At 47.6% G+C, this 20,876-nt stretch overlaps 4 protein-coding genes across 9 annotated transcripts; 1 reads left to right on the forward strand and 3 right to left on the reverse strand.

Moving 5' to 3' along the window:
* Nucleotides 1-38: 38 nt before the first annotated feature.
* LOC116775225 (uncharacterized) lies at nt 39-12,733 on the forward strand. Of its 5 annotated transcripts, XM_032668189.2 has the most exons (27): nt 39-197; nt 284-434; nt 637-3,374; nt 3,606-3,826; nt 4,032-4,070; nt 4,402-4,509; nt 4,625-4,780; nt 4,868-4,949; nt 5,439-5,492; nt 5,775-5,874; nt 5,984-6,116; nt 6,184-6,332; nt 6,421-6,505; nt 6,581-6,646; nt 6,773-6,868; nt 6,952-7,121; nt 7,198-7,303; nt 7,386-7,806; nt 7,911-8,082; nt 8,155-8,244; nt 8,361-8,585; nt 10,281-10,373; nt 10,456-10,653; nt 11,006-11,210; nt 11,299-11,435; nt 11,702-11,734; nt 11,837-12,733. In XM_032668189.2, the coding sequence occupies exons 2-26, from the start codon at nt 357-359 to the stop codon at nt 11,729-11,731; spliced, it is 5,952 nt and encodes a 1,983-aa protein (XP_032524080.2). In that variant the 5' UTR covers nt 39-197; nt 284-356; the 3' UTR covers nt 11,732-11,734; nt 11,837-12,733. The 5 variants fall into 5 exon arrangements, with proteins under 5 accessions (XP_032524080.2, XP_032524004.2, XP_032524227.2 ...); XM_032668113.2 differs by lacking the exon at nt 11,702-11,734; XM_032668336.2 differs by lacking the exons at nt 5,439-5,492; nt 11,702-11,734.
* Nucleotides 12,734-13,330: 597 nt separating this feature from the next.
* LOC116777693 (trypsin zeta-like) lies at nt 13,331-14,601 on the reverse strand. Its single transcript, XM_032671412.2, has 2 exons — nt 13,760-14,601; nt 13,331-13,679 (listed from the first exon to the last, which is right to left on the reverse strand). The coding sequence occupies exons 1-2, from the start codon at nt 14,599-14,601 to the stop codon at nt 13,346-13,348; spliced, it is 1,176 nt and encodes a 391-aa protein (XP_032527303.2). The 3' UTR covers nt 13,331-13,345.
* A 118-nt stretch (nt 14,602-14,719) lies between these two features.
* LOC116778722 (U11/U12 small nuclear ribonucleoprotein 35 kDa protein-like) lies at nt 14,720-15,850 on the reverse strand. Its single transcript, XM_032672733.2, has 3 exons — nt 15,615-15,850; nt 15,404-15,534; nt 14,720-15,064 (listed from the first exon to the last, which is right to left on the reverse strand). The coding sequence occupies exons 1-3, from the start codon at nt 15,682-15,684 to the stop codon at nt 14,720-14,722; spliced, it is 546 nt and encodes a 181-aa protein (XP_032528624.1). The 5' UTR covers nt 15,685-15,850.
* Nucleotides 15,851-17,787: 1,937 nt separating this feature from the next.
* LOC116777224 (ubiquitin carboxyl-terminal hydrolase MINDY-3 homolog) lies at nt 17,788-20,433 on the reverse strand. Of its 2 annotated transcripts, none has more exons than XM_032670764.2 (2): nt 20,426-20,433; nt 17,788-20,130 (listed from the first exon to the last, which is right to left on the reverse strand). In XM_032670764.2, exon 2 carries the CDS (start codon nt 20,114-20,116, stop codon nt 18,746-18,748), a length of 1,371 nt encoding a protein of 456 aa, XP_032526655.1. In that variant the 5' UTR covers nt 20,117-20,130; nt 20,426-20,433; the 3' UTR covers nt 17,788-18,745. The 2 variants fall into 2 exon arrangements, with proteins under 2 accessions (XP_032526655.1, XP_032526574.1); XM_032670683.2 differs by lacking the exon at nt 20,426-20,433 and adding an exon at nt 20,268-20,419.
* Between the last annotated feature and the right edge of the window lie 443 nt (nt 20,434-20,876).

A 20,876-nucleotide genomic window follows, 5' to 3' on the forward strand; every position in this document is an offset into this window, starting at 1 on the left:
AAGCACGAATAATTACGGTTTAGTTATGTGTATCCAATTTTATGTTACTGAATTAGCATGGCTACACTGCCAACAGGGCACCTTCGATCGGTGTGTCGCTGTCAACATATTTTTGATTTTTGAGCAAGTATAAATAAAATAATCAAATTAAACATTAATATTCTGAAACACGTCCTCTTATCCGTATATCTTCTCAGGTACTGTATTTATTTGTAAGGTTTAATGCAGAACTTAAGTAGTGCATAAGTGAAAGTGTTTTCAAGTCGTTTTCATTCTGCAATAGTGTCGATGTTGTTCGTCGCAATCTACCATATGTAAGGAGCTCTTGACCGAATGTTACGTAAGCCACGATAAATATGTCGTGGATGAAGCGGCCGCAAAGCGGAGCTGCGTCGAGACCTGAACATCCTGGCTATGCTGCAGCCGCAACTCAGGTAAGCCCGGTTCAGGTTATATATCCTTGTAGATTGACGTAAACAATGACGTGGTACAATGAGAAGTATTCTTATATACCCTTCACGTGATTTGCTGACAGTTCCTTTATAATTATTAAATGTTTACTTTGTTGTATGCATATGAAATTTTTCACTTAAATTGGATGCCACCTATTAATATATTATTATGATAAATTTTCAGCCATATGGAAATCAACAAAATATGTTTCCAAATTATCAAGGGGTGCCTCCCCAACAGCAGCAACAAATGTGGCAAATGCCACAACAACAGCAGCAGTACAACCAGCAATATGGTCAAGTTTATCAACAACAACCATTTGTAAACAACACTAGCCAGTACTTTCAACAACCCCAACAATACAATCAGAATTATGCAAATCAAAATTATGACAATGCACAGCAGGGCTTACAACAGAATTACTATCAGAACCAGACACCCCAAGTTCAAAACTATACTCAGAGTGAAGGAAACACAGATGGCTGGGAGGATAACTGGAACTGGGGCTGGGAAGACACAACTAAACAGCAGCAGAAGCCTGCAAGTGAAGTGGCATTAAATCAAACACCAGTGCAGCCTCAACATTTTAATAATGCTAATGTTTTAGAGGAAAGTTTCACTTCCACAAATACTTGGAATTGGTCTGTGGAGGATAAAAAGCAAAAAGATCTGCAACTAAGCAATGATGTTCAGTATGATGGTGACCAGCAGACTCAGGGAACACATCTAGACAGCGAAAACAATGATCACATCACCGGCACTGGGACCTCTGACCAGAGAAGGGTGAGCAATGGTTCTACTCATGAGGTTACAAAAGAATTGGACAACGTAAATGACATTAACAAAGATAAGCTACCTAATATATCACTAGGGAAACGGTTTAATTTAGAAAATTTAACACCTCAGTGGTCAATAGAATCCCAGATGTCTCAAGATTCAAGTGACCTGCAAACTCATTCTGAAGAAACATATAAAAGTGAAAACCAGTCTAGGAACTCCAGTAAAGACAGCCCTGGCCCACATACTGATACACCCAATTTTAATTTTTCTCACTCTGGACTTCATGAGACAGGTGTTATGAATAGTGAGTGGTCCAAGCAGTCTACTGATGACTCCCTAACAGTTAGTGTATCAAATAGTAATCGTCGGCAGAGCTGTGATGAGCTTGCTAATTCTGTTCAAGAGTTGACCATAACTAATAGAGAGACTGCAGATCAGGGATCAAGTCATCCGAGCCAAAGTGTAGAAAATCTAGTTGGACCTGAACCAAATCAGTTTGTTTTACAACAAACTTCAATGCCACCACCACCACCTGTGTCTTCATTGCACAATCCTCAGGCTTCTCAAACAACTACACCATCAACTAATACCGCTCCATTTCCACTCCCATCTCTCACATCCGCTCCTTCTTTAGCATCCTCTCAACAAATACTTCCACCTCCGTCTGCATTACCCGTTCCTCCATTGACGAGTTTCCCTACATCAACAGGCCAAAATCCTTTCAAAAGTTCTAACCCTTTCTCACACAAAAACATTGCCAAAGTTGCCTCAACCAACCCTCAGTTATTTCCACCACAAGTGCCTGGAGCCGGCCTCGCCTCTCCTGCAGCCGTCAATAAAGTAGTTCAACAAGAGAGACTGACTACAAGTTATGGAGTTAACTTAGAAACCACGCCCGATAACTCTGAGAGACCAGATCAACCGCAACACTCGAGTTACAGACAATTGCCAGTTAACTGTCAAATTCCTGAAAACTTAGAAGTAGCACCACAGAACGATAGAAACGAGTATTTACAGACAGCTCATCTGTCTATTGCTGATTACGGAGAAAATACAGACTTCAGCGGCAATATAGCTCCTCCTGGACTGCGACGGATGGGAGTCGGCCAACAGGACCAAGAATATAATCAGAATTTAAATACTTCCGGGGACGAACCACCTCCCGGTCTAGCCCGAATGGTCCCCGGTCAGCAAACCGAAAGCGATAATACGTATAATCAGAGAGGCGACGACTATATGGACCGACAGATAGACGGCCGGCCCACCGACACCGGCGGGCGACCCTACAGGCAGGCGGAGGGGCAACAGACTTCAGATACCTTCGCACAACCGGCAACGAGCAGGAACCCGGAGCGGAGACCGGTCGGCCTGGACAGGATGGTGCCCGGCGAACCCAGCAACGATGACTTCCCGCAGTACCAGGCTGGAGGGTTCAACGGACCTAATGATCATAGAGTTGTCACCGGAGTCGACCACGACTACACGGCGGAGGTCGGGCCGACGGATATTAGAGAACAGAACGTCGACGGTTCCGATTACACGGAACCGGCTCCGAGAATCCCACAGAGGAGCGTCGTCGGCTCCAGAGTGGAAGACGCTGGCGACACTGGCACGCCCGACTACGGCGTCTCCGGAGACGACCGACGGCGGGAGATTACTATGGAGGGAGAAAATTTGCAAGATTTGAGTCTTGTTTCATCCACCGAAATATCATTTTCTAGAGATCATACGTACGACGGTATCGAGCTCGGAACCGCCGACGACGGCAAAGAGAGGACTCACGACGGCGCAGACATCACCCAAAACAAGAACTCCAGGCAGTCACACGGCCGAGTGACTTCTGGCGAGGACTCGGACAGGGAGCGAGGATCGAGGAGAGACAGGGAAAAGACTAAGTCCTCCAGAGACCGCTACAGGGAAAAGGAGAGGGGGAGGTACTCTCGGAGCGATAGGAAATATGATCGCGAGCCTGAGAGAAGGTCCAGCAAAGACGAGCGGCGAGCGGACAAGGATCGGCGGGACAGGGACAGGAGGACCAGGGAAGACAGTCCGGACGGACGACGGTACCGGAGGAGCACCCGCAGCCATCGATACGAGACCGAGGACACGGACTGCTATAGCGACAAGGAGCGCGAGAGGAGGTGAGAGGCTTAATGGTATCAACTGTTTAGTGATTATCGATTAATATTAAGCGCGGTCGTGCGCGGGCCTGGGCGGGCCCGGGCGTCCTTCGGAGAAGTATTCACATAGAAACAACACTAAAACATGCGGACATGATCACTGATTAAATATTTGCAAAGTTCGGTGATTGATCTGCAGTCTACGGTTTTGTTGTAGTAGTTCCATAGAGTAACGTAAGTTGCTTGGTTCAGAAAATACAGGGAGGGGTCCTATACATCCACGAGGCCGCCCCGGGGAGAGGAGCGGTCCGGAGGGAGACCGGGGACCACGGAGCGAGACAGGGAGAGAGAGGGGAGGTACGAGGACGACAGGGGCAGGAGGGGGGAGGGAAGAGACCGGCGGTACAGACCCATCGACATGAGGAAGGCAGAGTCACTGAGGAGGGACAGACCCAGGGACGACAGAAAGAAAGGTACCGTGGGGCTGGGGAGGGATTATATAAATACCTACAGACAGGGATGGAAAATTTGCAAATATGTAGCGTGTGTTCAGGGGTGACTGGGAGTTGAGTGGATTCATGAACCATGAGAGAGAGAGGCCTCGTAGACCTTCACCGCGTAGTGTGATGAGCGACTTACGTGATATTAATAATTTAAAGCCTTTCAATTATTTTTCAGTCGTTACTTTCAGTCCCGAAGTTAAAAGTGATCCTGAAGGTACGAGTAACTCGTTGAGGAATTGTTGTAGCCTGTATGAATTTCCTGCATGACTAAACAGTCGAAAACATCAGAAAGTAGCGGCTCACTAAAAATATAGTTACAGCTTTATTCATTCAGAGAGATGAGAACTTGTCAGGAGCAGGCGCATGCGGCGTGTTGTGGGGTGTTCAGCACGTCGTTACATTAAACCACCGCTTGAGCTGTCTAACACGTGTTAATACTGATCACCTCGACCTCTTTCCATTACGTGTTCTTTAAGTTACACCATCAAAACGGATCTAGAAACACTGGAAAGAGCTATATTGATTTTCGTTCCTCAATGTGACAGAGACCTACTCGTCGGGGTCACGCGGCGGATCACGGGAGGCCACCGACGAGGAGCCGACACGACGACGAGACGACCGACGACCGACCAGGCAGAAACATTACTACGACGGTAAGATAGTGGGGGAGGGGAGGGCACATCACCGCTGGTGGTGAACAGACATGAGTGTCGACGTTTAAAGGATATCCTCGAGTCCGTCGCTCGTCATGTGATGTGTATGTTGCAGGGTACGTGCTGGGCGGCGCCGGGTGGGACGCCCGCCGTCAATACTCGTACTTCGAGCACCTGCGACGCACGGATCCCGCCGCCTACATGCACGTCTACAACCAGCTGATGGACCCCCGACACTCACACGCTCTATACAAACAGACCTACTACGACGGTACATTGACTAGTCGAACCATTTAGTTGTAAGAGAAGGGTGTGTGAGGAGTTGCATCAGCTTGACATGTGTTTGTGTGTGTTCCAGGGTACGGCGCTGGGTACGGGCAGGAGCGCGGCAGTGTGCACTCTGGGCGGTCCAGCGAGGCCGGGCTCAAGCATGCTGACACGTACGGACATACACATATCATATAAACACGTTACTCACACACGACGCGGCAGGCATCCATCAAGCTTATGGAGGAGGAGGGCCGCTCATGCTTTCAGCGATACAAACAAACACGTGTATCGCTTAAAACCGAGCCATGAACCCGGCCTCCTGTCGGGCTATCCACGTCTATTAGCTCCTGAAAATATCCTACTTCCATTCCCATGGCTTCCATCGCCGGAACAATAAACGTGATTCAAATCATATCCCCGCCCACATGCCGGTTTAATGTCTCTGTTTAATTATGAATACACCATATAATAAATTTCATTGGCACGTCCGTACTAACCAGTCATAACATGTAAATATCTGAGGACGGTTTACGGTAACGAGTCGCCGCCTCCGACCTTATACGGAACCATCGCTACACATCGATATAATGTCGGAGACGGCGACGGGCTTCGCTTCATGGAGGCTGATGACGGAAAGGATCTTATGGTCTGTGATATAGGTACGACGGGCGGGGCAGAGACGCCGCGTCGCTCAGGACCGACCTATCAGACAGGTAGGGACTGGCACACACACACACACACACATGCACGCACACACACTCACACACACACGCACGCACATACACACACACGCACGCACATACACACACACGCACGCACATACACACACACAGACGCATGCCACGCGCACGCTGCTCACAAAGTCAGTTAAACTAACATGACACTTGAGCAAAGAAATCACGCTTTCTGGGCATTGGCAAATGTTGAAGTTCAACTGAGAACTATATGATATAAGCTGATGTGATTTTTCTGACTGGAGAATGTGTGGGCCGCAGGGATCTCACCACCGACATGTCGCTGAACCTGCAGCTGGAGGAGAGCACGGTGCGCTCGGAGCGAATGACGCCCTTGAAGTTCAGCACCGCGCACGTCAAGGTATTCAGTGTGTTGAATGTTCCTCGCGTAGAGGTATCCAACCTTTGGGACTTGTCCCGGATGGTCGCTGGTCGCTGACGCTAACACTACTCCCTCCGTCCGTCCTCAGTGCTCGGTGGGGGCGCGCTCGCTGGCCGTGTCTCGTGGCCGGGATCCACGCGTGCAGCTCCTGCCGCTGACGGCGCTGACCCGTGACCCGCTGCGGGACCACATGGACGGCTACCCCGGACCGCTCGTCAGAGGTAGGGGAGGCCCGCGCTCGCCGATCGGCCTTTGATGTATTTAGAGTATAACGGTGTTCGATCGCAGGCGTCACTCACAAGAAGAGCGTCGTGGAGTATTGCGAGAGACGAGCGAGGGAGGCGGGGGCCGGGGCGGGCGAAGGAGCCGCCGTCGGGGACTCTACCGGCGCCGTGCTGCTGTGGGATCTGCTGGCGCTGCTGCTGCGGCAGAACGGGGTGAGGCACATGTGTCAGTAGGAACACAGACCTGGCGGTGTGGCCAGCAGTTAGAAGCGACTTGACGACGAATGTGTTACTGACGCAGGTCGTGGTGGGCTCCGATGTAGCGGAGTTGCTGATGAAGAACACGCGGGCGTTCGAGTACAAGGCTCCGACATCCGAAAACACAGGTGAGTCACGATCGACACGGCAGCGGCACGTGAAGCGACACGAGCTGGACTCAACGATGTTTTCCGTGCTTACAGACTGCGGGAGTTCATTGGGCGAGGATGGAGAGGGACCCGCGGCCACGGAAGACGTCCCGGCGCTGGGTGAGACTCACACACGTTGAATAGTTTGAACCGAGATCAAACAATGATTCTTATGTTTTACTTTTAATACAACTGTATTTCAACTGGCAGGTGTCCCCTGCTTTGTGTAACATTTTTCTTTTCTAGTTCCTGAAGAGCAGAAGAAACCGGCCGTCAGTGAGAAGGAGGCTCTCGCCAAGTTCCGCGAATACCTCATATACGGCAACAGACAGGAGGCGCTGGGTGAGTGTGGACAGGGACATGTTGTACAGATTGATGTGTTGTGTGTCATATCACGAACGACCCGATGTGGGCTCCGTGTACAGAGTGGGCCATGCAGTGCGGTCTGTGGGCGCACGCTCTGCAGCTTTCGTGGGCGGGTGACCGGCGAGCTCGCGCCGCCGTCTCCGCGCGCTTCGTGGCCGCTCTCGGAGCCTCCGACCCGCTACATTCGCTGTACGCCGCCCTCGCCGGCCGCGCCCCGCCCGCCCTCGCCGTCAGTACCAACACACACAACTTGTTCTCCAGCCACTCCACCGACACGAGTGACGTCTAATACTATCTTATTCCAGTGCGTAGCTGACGAGCGCTGGGGCGACTGGCGCCCGCACGCCGCCATCCTGCTGTCCAACTCATCGACGCGTCCCGACCAGGACAGGCGGAACCTCACTCAACTCGGTGAGGAACCGTCCACATACTACCGTCACCGCCCTCGCGAGACACTCCCCGTTCACTAATCGATGTCTTCTTTGATCGCCAGGCGACACTCTAAACGGCCGCGGGCTGATCTATTCGGCGCAGTTCTGTTACCTGTCGGCCGGCGTTCCGTTTGGCGTGCACCCTCTGGCGCCGCTGACCGCTCGGTCCCCGGGCTCCGGTGCCGCCCCGCCCCGCTTATCTCTGCTGCTGGCGGACCCGCGCGCGACCTCCCTACGTCACTTCGCCACCGACCGGGCCATCTTCGCGACTGAGATATACGAGTACGCTCTGTCGCTGAGTCAGGAGCGCGTTCTGGACGAGCTGGTGGTGTACAAGCTGGTGCTGGCCACGAGACTCACGGACGCGGGCGAAGCGGAGCGCGCTCTGCGGTACGCCGAACAGGCGGCCCGTGCTCTCACCGCCAGCCCTCAGAGAGACAACACGAGGGCGCTCGCACACGCCGTGGCCACACTCGCTGACAGGTAGCCTCGTTCATACTGACCCAGCGGGACGCTAAAAATACCCGAAGTCCTCTCGGACTTTCGACTGCATTCGTATATTAATATTGAGTCGAATAATGTTTCAGGCTGAAGTTTTTCGATCCGGCTCTCCACGACGAGCCGGAGGGCGGCGGGGAGGCCGCCGGGGAGAGTGCGGCCGGAACTCTGGTAGGAGTGGGAGGATCCGGGAGCGAGGAGCCCTCGCCCAGACACCAGCAGTGGCTCACAGACGTGACGGCCCTGGCCAGCCGGCTCACGGTGAGTGGTCACGAGCACCTGCCCGGGGTCATCCTCTTACCGTGAAGCTTGTAAATTATGTCGTGCCAACAGATGGAGTCCTCTCAGAACAGCACCCCGCAGCACGGCGCGGAGCTGACGCCTCGAGACCACGAGCACACGCAGTACTCGTGGAACGATCAGGTTGTTATAAATAATTGATAGTAGTTTGATTTCAAGAATTTATTCGTTACTGACTCGTTCATTAGCGATTTTATTCGTCGAGGATTCTCACCTAAGTATTAAACCTTGCGTTTCAGACGCTCCAACAGCCGGACATGATGACGCAGCAGTACCCCGACCCGGTCCCGGAGGCGCCGGACTACGCGGCGCAGTACTACCGACAACAGCAGCAGCAGTTCCAGGAGATGGAGCAGCAGCAACAGCAGCAGTACGAGCCGCCGCCCTACGGCGAGTACGACGAGAACCCCGCTCCGTACGGAGACTCCTACTGGCAGAACGACACACACTACGGATATAATGACGTGAGTAACATGACTCGTACACGCCCCCCCCCCCCCTACCGACCGAACGGTTCCCAAACATTTCACTGTAAATACTGTATTCACGCGTACATTTCGTCCCACTCCTCCAGTCTATTTTCTGATGTAAAATATTTAATTTCGTTCCCGCGTTCGTTTCTTTGAGCTCGTATCGTTCTGACGCTGCCCGACGTAGTATGTGCTTGTGTTCGAGTGTGCTAACGCGTGTTGTGGGGGCAGTCCGCGGGCCCCCCGGCCGGCCTGCGCCGCCGGCGACGCCCGGAGCCTGCGCCGAAGGAACGGAACGAACCCCTCCCACTGGAGGACGACGAGGGGACTTCACCGGCGCACGTGGCGGAGCTCCTGCGGCGAGCTGCGGTGCCGGCGCGCTGGAGACCTCGCCTCGGAGCCGTCGTCGGTGACACCGTCGAGAACTGGGCGCGGCGAGCCGCCCGCGAGCGCTCCACACGCCCGCTGGTGTTCGGAGGGACGTACCCCATCGACGAGCCCGAGGACTCCGCGCCCTCTTTCCACCAAGTGGAGCGTCGCCGACGACTGCGGGACACGGTGGAGCGGAGCGTCAGACGGTTCGAGGCCGCTCTGGCCTCGCGGGCGGGAGGTCGGAGTCTCGTGCGGACCTTCGACATCGACGAGCCGCTCGGGCCGCGCGAGGAGCGCCCGGTCCCCGACCCCGACTCGCGGGTCTACCTCGCCGGACCTCAGACCTACGACATCGACGAGCCGGTCACGTTCATGTGACCTCTCGCCGCACCACGGACCTCGCTCGAGGAGACCTACAGGTTCTGGCTGATATGATCCAAAGGAGCGGGGAGACCAGAGTACAGGGGGGCGTGCGGGAGTTATGTCGTTTAACGATTAATAAACAAGTAATGTTTTCAAAACAATGATACGGAACCTATGATACGGAACCTGTGATACGCGGACCTGCTCGTTGTCCGTGTTACTGAAACACGTCGAAGGGAAAACATATAATATAACACAAAACCACCGGCCGTGTCTGTGCTCGCGGTCTCGTAACACATCACACGGCCGGGAGATGCAACAACATTGAGGAAAAGTATAAACAATGTGTCAGCAGGTTTTTTACCAATAATCATTTCCGTCTGTCGCGCGTCAAGCGGCTCCGGGCCGCGTCGTCACGAGCCGCTCGTTTTATCTTCCCTGTCGTCGTTTAAACGTTCAGTAATCACACATCACCCCGCGCCGGACCTCGGGAGCCGGACCCTGTCCGGCCTCGTGTACAGCGTTTGACACAAACGACATTATAATAATATTCCTGTGCCTGTGGGAGAGAGGCGACTTGTGAAATATTCCAGTTAATGTGCTGCTGAGTACGTGTCTCTACTGTAGTGTAACCCCGACAGAGCGCGTGGTCGTAGTAACGTATTAGAATATTTCCCTTCGTTAGTTGAACGCTTGGATTGTATCAAATAATATATGACCCTCGCCCCGCTGCGAGGAGTCCGGTCTCAGTCGACGTTTCGTTGTTATGTTGTTAGCGAGCTTGCTTCCGGTCCCGTGTCGATGTAGAGCTGTCGTGTTTGTAACATTAAAAAGGATAAATATGTAACTCATTCAATGGTTTTATTATTGCTTTTATTTCGACCTCCCGACATCCGGCGGATGACATAAACTCATCGTCGCCCTTAAATAAAAGAAATTCCTCTCGTATCCCAGGGCGAGACGGCCCGGCCCACCATCACCATGCCGGGGGCCACCAGGAGCCCCGCGCCCGATCACGACCGAGAGCCTCCCTCACACATGCTGTCGGTGAGTTGACACTCGGTACGCGCCACCACGCCACTCGACGATCATATAAAAAAATACCTGATGATTTTACCGTGATTTTCAGCAAACCGAAAGAGATTCGGAAAGCCCGACACCCGCCTCCAAGGACGGCAAAACGGCAGATGGAGGGAGCGGCGGACGAGAGGGCAAGGGGGCGGACAAGAAGGGTGCGGGGGGAGGGGGCTGGCTGTCCGGAGTACTCAGCAAGCTGGCGCTCAGGCCCCCCAACCAGATGATACTACCAGACGACAAGAACCCCACAGTGAGTGACACGCACACACACACACACGCACACTCACACATGAACCTCCCCACTCTCATGTGACTTGTGACGCCTCTCCGTTGTATATATATTTATGTTGCTATATATGTATAGTATTTTATCGTTACTTCACACGCCGAGTCCCGCCGCCCGGCCCGGCGGTCGGCCATCTTTGTAAATTTTCTAATGTATATAAGTATTTTTTAGAATAATAAAATAGTTTATCTCTCCTTATTGTTTTATTGAACCCGGTGCTTTGATGTTCCATTGTGAGTTCGCGTCCAAGGTAAGTTAGAGACGGTCGAGAGAACGCGAGGAGGCCAGTGTTCAATTAATACATGTCGTGTGTCAGATCGTGTGGGACGAGGACAACAAGTGCTGGCGCGACACCGCATCCGGGGACTCCGGCGAGGCCTCGGGTCCTCCGCCGCCTCCACCTACGGGACCCCCCGTGCCCGCCGCCGGCCCTCCCGGACCCCTGACGAGCCCCGCGCTCGTCTCCTCCACGCCGCTGGCCTCCCCCTCCGCTAACATGTTGAGGATGCAGAAGGGACGACGTAAGCCATCATCGGCGTTTTCACCGTCGAACGAGCCGGACGCTGCGGAATGGATCGTCTTATTAATATTCTCATTTATCCGTTCCAGATATAAAGAAATCTTACGTGGACGTCCTGAACCCCGGAGGAGCCCCCGCCGCCCCCGTCGCTACCCTGGCGCCCCCTCCTCCCCCGGCGCCGGGAGCTCCGCCGTCGTTCTTCATACCGGCGCCTCTCCCTCACCAGGTTGGTCCGCAGACCGTCTCCTCAGTGAGACTCGTTGTCAGTTCGCTCCCCCAGCCTTGCACTAACTCCCCTCCCCCCTCCCGTCCTTCAGCGGCGGCCGGGCCACGTGCTGGTGTCGGTGCCGCGCTCGCCGCCGCCTCTCCCCCCTTCCCGGACCCCCCCGCCGGTCGAGGTGCTCCTCATACTAATCATCGTAGTCTCATTTCTATCTCATTCGTAGTTTTCACTAAATATTTTATGTAACATTATTAATTCCACGCTGTCAGGAGTCAGAGCTGGTCCCCAACGGACATTAGAAGGTAAAGATTGGGACGTAGTAGTGTGTAGTGAGGAGTTTTTTATGGTTGTAATTTTTAAAATTTTTAATTTTTTTTTATCAATATAAATGTGTTTTTTTCAAGGGGGGTATCTTCGACCCTACGCAGATAGCCGAGGACGACTACCGCACCGGGATCTGACCGACCAGTCCGACGAAAACCGAGCGCTGGGGACGTGAAAGCATTCTAGTACTTAAATATCTGTACAACGATACCACCATGAATAACACAAACTTCTCCCGGATGCGGGGCGGCGACCCGCGCCGCGGGGTGCCCTGTCGGCTTATGATTTTATTGAATAGTTTTTGTTGTCGAACATTCCGCTTAACACTTTAGAGCTTAGTCACGTTTAATAAAATGAGCTGCGAGGTCCAGCGGGTCCCGGGGTGTGGACCACACTCATACAGCAGCGAGGGGGCGCTAGAGATGTTGAACACCTCACAGGGTTCGAAGAATGGTCATTACAAAGATTCGTTTGTTTTTATGTTAATGTTATATGAAGGTCAACAACCCCTTCGACCGGTCGCTCCTCTCCGTCTCTATTCTCCGCTGTCCTTCCGCCGACATCTCTTCAGTCGCTATATTTATAAAACGCCGGAAGTCATTGTTTAATGTCTCTTATAAGTCTCGTCATCGACGCGGTGTTGTTTCACTTCATGTTACTGGCACGGTGCGCAAGGGGATGTTTATTTTTATCAAAATTTCAATAGACAATAAAATGTTAATTTCTCTCATGTTGTATTCCTTTATATAGACATAGTATTGTTTGAGTGAATGTTCAGAGTTCGTGTGTGAGGGTGGGGGTGAGGGTGAGGGCGCAGTCGCTAGCCGGGACTCCGACCCGGAGCCGTGTAGCTCGACGAGGGGTAGCTCCAGCTGGTATCTGTATATTTGAAGGACGAAGCGATACTTTGTATTCCGAAATGTATTATAATTCATTGTATGAAAATTATTTAAATAAATTGTTTATGTTATGCTTGACCGGTGTTTATTTTGTTCCTCTCTCTACATGCAAGTAACGACGGTTCCAGATAAATTTATTTAAGGACTAAGGACAACTCGGTTTTTAAGTCTCGAGTTTTCTCCGCTCCTATCTCATCGTGATAATTAACGGCCCTAAAGAAAGCCTAAATTAACTAGTAATTTCCACTGAACCTTCCAGTCGGGAGCGAAAACAAAAATATTCAATTGATCAATGTTTAATATATAATCGACGAAGAAAACTGATCGGGCACAGGAGTCAGTCATCACAATCCACACATTCCAAGGAACCCTGTCCGCCGCCCTCCGTGGCAGCAGACACCAGCTGCAGCACGGCCGTGGCCAGGACGCCCACCACGAACACCGCCACCAGCAACGAACACACCACCAGCCCCTTACTCATCCCCATCTCACAATAACGACAACTTCACTCTCGCACATCACTGACGTCACTTGACGTTCCGTCACCGGAATTTACTTTTTAAACTATACGAACTTATGGAACCTCCACTGTACGCTGACGGGCGACCTCGCTCTCCGTAACGGATGGAGCAAACACAGCGAGAAACAGAACTTCTTGAAATGACACAAAAAACATTTTGGAGAAATCATTTAATCGTCATCGAGAACTGAGTCCAGCCAATCTCTTTGTAGCGCGATGTTGACGTAGAGCGCGGGGCCGCAGGAGACCCCGCAGGCGCCGTCGTCGCTCATGACACCCAGCAAAATGTCGGAAGACAGCAGCGGAGCCCCCGCGCACGGACAGGCCCGTCCGCCGCCCGCCCGCCCCACGCACAACGCGCCCGGCCCGCCCGCGTCACGCCGCGCCGCGCCCGCACGCCCCAGGTGACGAGCCGCCCACGTGTCGTGGCCCGGACACTGCCGCGGAGACACCTTGAAGACGGACACCTCGCGGACTCGGCGGTCCCCGGGGTCCACCGACAGACTGAAATCAGACACTGAGGATGGAGAGAGTTTGAACATTAATAATCTCAAAATACTTGTACTACAAGGAGAAGCTCCAACCTCAGTTTGCCGAAGCCGAGAACGCTGAGCCTTTCCCCCAGAGTGACGAGGGAGACCTCCAACAGGGTGGCGAGCTTCACGTGTCGGCCGCCGTCTTCGCTGAGTCTGTCTACAGATTTTATGGCGACCAGGTCGTAACTTTTCTGGACACCTTGGTACAGCGGATGCACGATCACCTCTGATACCTCGTGGATCGCGCCCCGCGTACCCCGTCCGAGCCTGTCCATCATCACGAAGTCATCCAGCGTGTCCACTTCCTCTATGGCTTCTATACAACTGGCCGCAGTGAGCGTCCAATGACTCGAGACGACGGTGAGAGTGCAACCGAAAAGAACCTCCCCAGGGTGCTGTAGTTTAACGAGAGCGAGAAGCCAACCGGCCTTTACATCACCTGCGAGTTCATCATCCGACCCCATCGTTTCATTTCCATCATCAGTTTTAATTGACTGCTCCGTCGACACGTCTCCAGGAGTGTTTCCATCGGGCGTGACAGTCGGAGGAGGAAGTGTGATAACTTCACCTCCTTCGTAATACTGAGCAGTGGCCTCGGTCTTCGCGGAGGGTGTCCAGGTGCACTCCACGTCCTTCGACAGCGTCGATCTTTCTGTTGTAGGTGTATAATGGTGGGTGGACGAGCGCTCCACGGCAGTGGTCAAGTTATCGATCGTGACAGTGACGTCTTCGCGACGATCGTCTTCCAAACACACGAGTAAATGAAGCACCAGGAACGTTACAATGGTGATTAATGATACTAGGAACACGGCTTGCAATAATGTTAGATAGATCTCTGTTCTAGTGAATGAATTGAACCAGCCTTTGAATTCTTTGCACACGTCACTCATTATAGACTACGTGACATGACGGATCCCGTTTGACGGGCCATGACCAGATAGTTATACAAATATTTTATTATTATCACATATATTCCTAAGTTTAACTGACCAGACCATAGACTACATTCTATTTAGGTTCTACTTTGACATTTTTAGGATTAATTACTATTGGTTTTCTGAAGGGTCTTTCTCTGCATCCAAATCTCAGCTGCCCAGATTCCTTCCGACCCCCGAATCCTCCCCCGAGCCGTCTCGGCCTCCACCCTCTGAGACGCCTTTCTGCTTCCCGCTCCACTATGATCTCAAAACTATCTAAATATTCATTGTTCATATCCTTTAAAGCTCCATCCAAACTAGACAAGTTCTCATATTCTACGAAAGCATACTGCTTTGATTTTCCAGTCACTATGTCCTTCACAAGTCTGCAGTTGATCACTTTTCCAAATTTTGAAAATTCTGAATATATTGTATCCTGCATACAACAATTATATTTTTATTAACTTCAAATGTACAAAAATAAATAGCTGGAAATATTAAATATTTACCATTACCATTTATCCACTTGCATGAGAAAGCTTGGTCATTTAATTTTTATTACTGCATCATATTATAGTCAAAATATACATTATTTATGTTTGTGATAGTTAAATTATTATGTTCTTTACAATTACATTACACATGACTATTTTATAGCAAGTGGCTAGGAATATACTATAACTAGGAATTCTGCATCTACTGGGACCAGATCATCACAAGACAAGACACTAAATACTTTGGTTATGATTGGTTTCTACAAAATGAATTGTAATACCTCTGTCGTCCTCGGGTTCAGTCTGGCGACAAATATAGTATGATTGGGATCACCTTTAACTTTTTTATTCGGAACATATTCAGAGTTCAGTGCTCTTACAATCCCATGGTCATGAGGAGCAGTGTCAGTACCTACGACGTATAATTATTAAACTGATATGGTATACATTCTCCCGGAAGTTTACAAAACAATAATATTTTACATTGCTTACCGTCTATTGAACCTATTTTTATTGGATCATATGTCGTCGTTGCATATTTGGTAAAATCTTTGTCAAACATCTTCCGTGAAAACAAAATCTGTTTTCGTGTGTTGGAATGAAAATCTTCTATATTGTTAAAGAAATAATTTTTATTTTGAATTTAATTTTAAGTAAGTACCTACTTAATTTACACTAAACTGATGGCTTAAAAAATGAAAGGCTGTCAAACGTGAAAAGTCAAAGGTTCTGTTCTGAAACTCGTAGATAATATTGTTAAGTACAATAAAAATACAAACTAAAGATTTCAAATTAAAACTTTTTTTGATTTAAACGTTTTTCATGCACTAATATATATTTATAATACTAGAAATAAACGGACTTCATATAAGTAAACCAATTTTTACCAAAATAGCTGAGAAAAATTGAAATTATCTCGGAATGTAACACGAATACAGACTGCCTTGAAGAATTATCGTAATTATCAGCCATTATACCTAATGTGAAGAATCTTAAACGAAGATTTATACTTTAGGTTCTATTATTATTTTAAATAATTCTCAATTGTACGAGGGGTGATCAATAAGTAATGATAATCGAGTATTTCTAGAACGCACAAAACCCCAAATTATTTTTTTCTGCTTGCTTATTTATCCACTAGTTCAGTTTCAAAAAATTGTATAAATAGGACACCATTACCGGAAGATACATTCATTTGAATACGAACTGTCGAAGAGAAAACATCAAAATGGAGAAAAATGAAATAAGAGCTGTCATCAAGTACCTCTGCCTGAAAAAAATGTCTACCAAAGACATACACAGCGACTTAGAGGAAACATTGGGGGAGTCTGCTCCTCCATATTCCACAGTCGCACGCTGGGCAAAGGAATTTAAGCTGGGCAGAACCTCCACTGAAGATGAACATCGCGAAGGACGCCCTTCCACGTCCCTTACTGGAGAAAACGTAAAAAAAAGTGGAAGATATCGTGTTGGCCGATCGAAGGGTGACCGTAAGGCATGTAGCTGAGGTCACAGGGATCTCCTATGGCAGCGTTCAAAAAATCATTGTCAACGAAATGCATATGAAAAAGGTCTCTGCGCGTTGGGTGCCGAGAATGTTAACCGACGAGCAAAAAAGAAACGAGTCGACATTTCGAGGGTGAATCTTCAAAAGTTCCAGGCCGATAAGGAAAATTTTTTGTCGCGTTTTGTGACCATGGACGAGACCTGGATCCACCACTTTGATCCCGAAACCAAACAACAATCAATGACTTGGAAACGAGCTTCCTCACCAACGCCGAAGAAATTCAAAGTGTCAAGTTCAGCGGGAAAGGTTATGGCGTCTGTTTTCTGGGATGCAGAAGGAATTATTATGGTGGAATATTTGGAAAAGGGGGCCACTATAACAGGCTCTTACTACGCAGACCAAATAAGAAGATTGCGAGAGGCTATTAAGTCAAAAAGACGCGGTAAACTGCGCGCTAGAGTGCTGTTTCACCAAGACAACGCCCCGGCTCACAAAGCCGCAGTTGCGATGGCTGCCATTGAAGAAATGGGGTTCGAACTGCTCGAACACCCTCCCTATTCGCCAGATCTAGCTCCCAGTGACTTCTACCTCTTTCCTCGGCTCAAAGAACATCTCCGGGGCAACAAATTTGAGGACAATAGTGAAGTGATGGCCGCAGTAGAGGCATTTTTGGAGGGTCAAGACAAAGAATTTTTTTCTAAGGGAATAATGGGTTTAGAAAAAAGATACACTAAATGTATTAACTTGTTAGGAGACTATGTTGAAAAATAAAATAGTTTTTTTTATCTTATAGTTCTGTTTCATATTGATTATCATTACTTATTGATCACCCCTCGTATATATATATCTCTCACGACGTTACGTTACGACGATAATAATCCAGAACTTATTAATAGTATTAAATATCTATATGATTAGAAATCATCCATTCTTTGTATAATTATTAAAGGATAATTCATGACAAGATTGGAAGTATTCTCAAATATATATATATACAAAGATATAATAAATGTATTAGAACCTCCTTCATGTGGTAAACGACGTTGATAACATAACAATGTTTTGAGTTTTTAAACAAATTGAAGGGCTGTCGTGCGCCGATGCCAGCAGCGAAGGGGAGATCAAACTTAAAAGAAATAAAAATGAAAGTCATAGGAATGTAATTAAAAGCATGTTCTACTATTCATCATGACTAACTGAAAATCACCTTTAAATATAACCTTTTGTTTCTCATGTGTACAGCTATCTTACATATCAGACAAAATATAATTCTACCAAAAAATAGAAGAAATATAAAAATAATATTACAGGGTACAAAATCTGTAGCTTGTGTACATTCCATATCTTTCAAATGGTAGCTCTCCGGCAAGTACATTATGTACTGTACATGTTTAATGTTCCACATAGTCTTTTATATGTAAAATCAATTTGAGGGTATTTAAATGTTATGTATGTACAAGTTTTCAATGTAAGCAAAGTCTGAACTGGTTTCAAAAATGGAACACAATGAAAGTCTGCATACACATAAGTCATTTTTGTAAAAATATTTATGTACGTATAAATTTCTAATGCACATTGTGACTTGTCTATGGTCAGTAACATAGGTCATACACAGGAAGCACTCTCTGGATCTTAGCATTTTAGATAATCAATTGTCAGTCTAGCTGCAGCATTATAGTGACCATTAGAAATATTGTATCACAGAGTCAAACAATTGTTTAATAATACATTAAAACCCATAGTATATTCATACTTTAAACAATTTGGATCAAATCACCAATAAATACAAATGTTATGTACCTCTGACGTCAGCCTCACACAATATAAACCATAAAATTAAATACATTGAAACATTCCGAGGCATCCTCGCAATGCCACAGCACTAGCCTAACTTTCAGAGAAGCTGAAACAATATCAAATATATGGAAAATAGCGGGTCATGATGCTGATGCCAAATACGTCTTCATTAAGGAGGCCATAAAATTAATAGATACAAGGTCTATAGATAAATTAATACAGTAATGGAATTTTTTGCAACATATTTCAACTTTAAGATACATATTGTGTAACCTCTCCTCACTTTTTCACAGTTTTAGTTCCAGTCACAGTAGTTGTGTCAGTTAAGAGAGGGTGATTGTCCGTCATCCCACACCACATCGATACTGGGCCACTTAGTCTGTAGACAGGTCAGCATGGGGTCTGTGGTCGCTGCTCTCATTGGACATTCCAGCAGCGCCGCCCGGCCTGTGCGGTACACCACCCGTCCTCCTGGGTTACTACGGGACAACCCATTGTAATGGTGTAGAGTGAAGGTATCGGGTGCGCCTCTTTCTGATCCCGGAAAGAACTCATCCATAAAAGCACTCAATAAAATAATACCTAAATTTTCAGAATCTAGTTTTCGTCTCATCAATTCCACATATTCCGGTTCACTAACCAAGTCTGCTGCGCAGAGTACATCTTGAAGGGCTGCTGATGGTATAAAATTATTTCCTTCAGGATCAAAAGATCTAAAAATACGCTCAGCAGACTCCCCGGCTGTCTCTGGAGCCGCGAGTCTCCTTTCAAAGGAGAAAAGAACTGTCAGATGAGTTTCAGAAGCCAGCACCCACACAGGATGTTTAGGATTTTTATAAAATGAGCCAACTGTACAATATTGCATGTGCTCCATTATGGTCAGAAAGCCAATGTCATTCTGATTCTCAATACCCCTCAGACGCAATCCTCCAACTACCTGTTCATGATCCCACACATGTGCTACGGCTCTACCGGTAAGCATTAGGTTGATTAGCCCTTGTGAACCATATCCATATGTAGAATGTATGAGAGGGTCAGAGAGTTCTGAAAGTTCCATCTCCACAGCTTCTACACCCTTGCTAAGGATGACACTATATAACAGTAATAAAACTCCATACTTGTCTTTCAAGATCCGAATATTCCGGGTATAGAATGCTTCCACCTCAGTTATTGCTTTAAATGTGTGCACCTCGATCCGTCTATGAAAGTGGTCAATAGCGTCACAAGACAGTTCTTCAGCACTAACATTAAGGCCGGAACTTGTTTGTCCTTCTGTATCGTTCTTGCGATATACAGCAACATTGTACTTAGTAGCTAGACACTGACCTAAAATCAAACACACAGCCCTAACAAGCACAGAATTGCACTTCTCTGTTGTTAAGTCTTGAAGACTGTGACCTACTGTTTCTGAAAGTAAAATCTTAAGAAGAAATCCTTGTACGGGGGCGATGGCAGCGCAAGGCCCTCCCTCTTGCTGGATTAGAGCACTCGGCTCGTCGGGACTGAAGTGAAACCCTTGTGCCCAGCGTCGGAATACGTCTTCTTTCACGTGATCGCCCCAGAGGAGTCGTCTTGTGCTAGCCAGCTCACGCTCCAAGGATACAGTGCCAGCGCTCATGTTATCTCTATTTTGTAATGTTAAACTCGAGCCACTTGTTTCGTTTTCGTTTGAACTGTTCGGCATTTGCATGTAGTCTACGCCACCTAAAATTATACCATTACTGTAACAATATATGACCAAACGGCCGCCATTTCGACTTTACTGTTATGAAAAATATTGCTGAGTGATTACAACTATATAAAAAAAGAACATAACCACGTAGATCATAGTTAATACTCACTAGAAAAGCGAAGGTCATAGTAACTATTAACATTAGAAACTTATTTATTCCGTTCAAAATATAATTTTACTATATGTATCACCGTCAATTACATTATAAATCATGCATAAATCTGAGTTTTAAAACTTTTCATATAGAAAAAGAAAAGAAAAGCTTACGACATAAAGGCTGCCATTTTTTAATAAAAATAGCAACATTTATTTTCATGTCATTACGTTCTATTACACGTAATAACAATCAATAATAATTATTAAAATTTAAAATAAAATGAATAAGTAATAGAAATGTATTTAACGTAATAGTATACTTGTATTGACTTATTAATTAAAAATATAATTTTGAAATTAAATTAATTAATTTATTTTAAAAATATAATTTTGAAATTATATTATTAATTAATAAGTCAATTCAAGTATACTATAGTTGTTCTTTAATTTTTATTTATTTTATAAAAATAAATATAATTTAAACTCTAGTGGATCAATAAGCAAAAATAGTTACTTAGGAATAATATATAAAAATAGTGTATTGTATCTTAGGAATATAAGTGTGGATTTTAGAATATTTTGGTTAAATTAGTTGGACAGATAACTTAAATAGGGGTAATAA

The sequence above is a fragment of the Danaus plexippus genome (genome assembly GCF_018135715.1).
Source record: "Danaus plexippus chromosome 3 unlocalized genomic scaffold, MEX_DaPlex mxdp_34, whole genome shotgun sequence".
Classification (NCBI taxonomy): Eukaryota; Metazoa; Arthropoda; class Insecta; order Lepidoptera; family Nymphalidae; genus Danaus; species Danaus plexippus.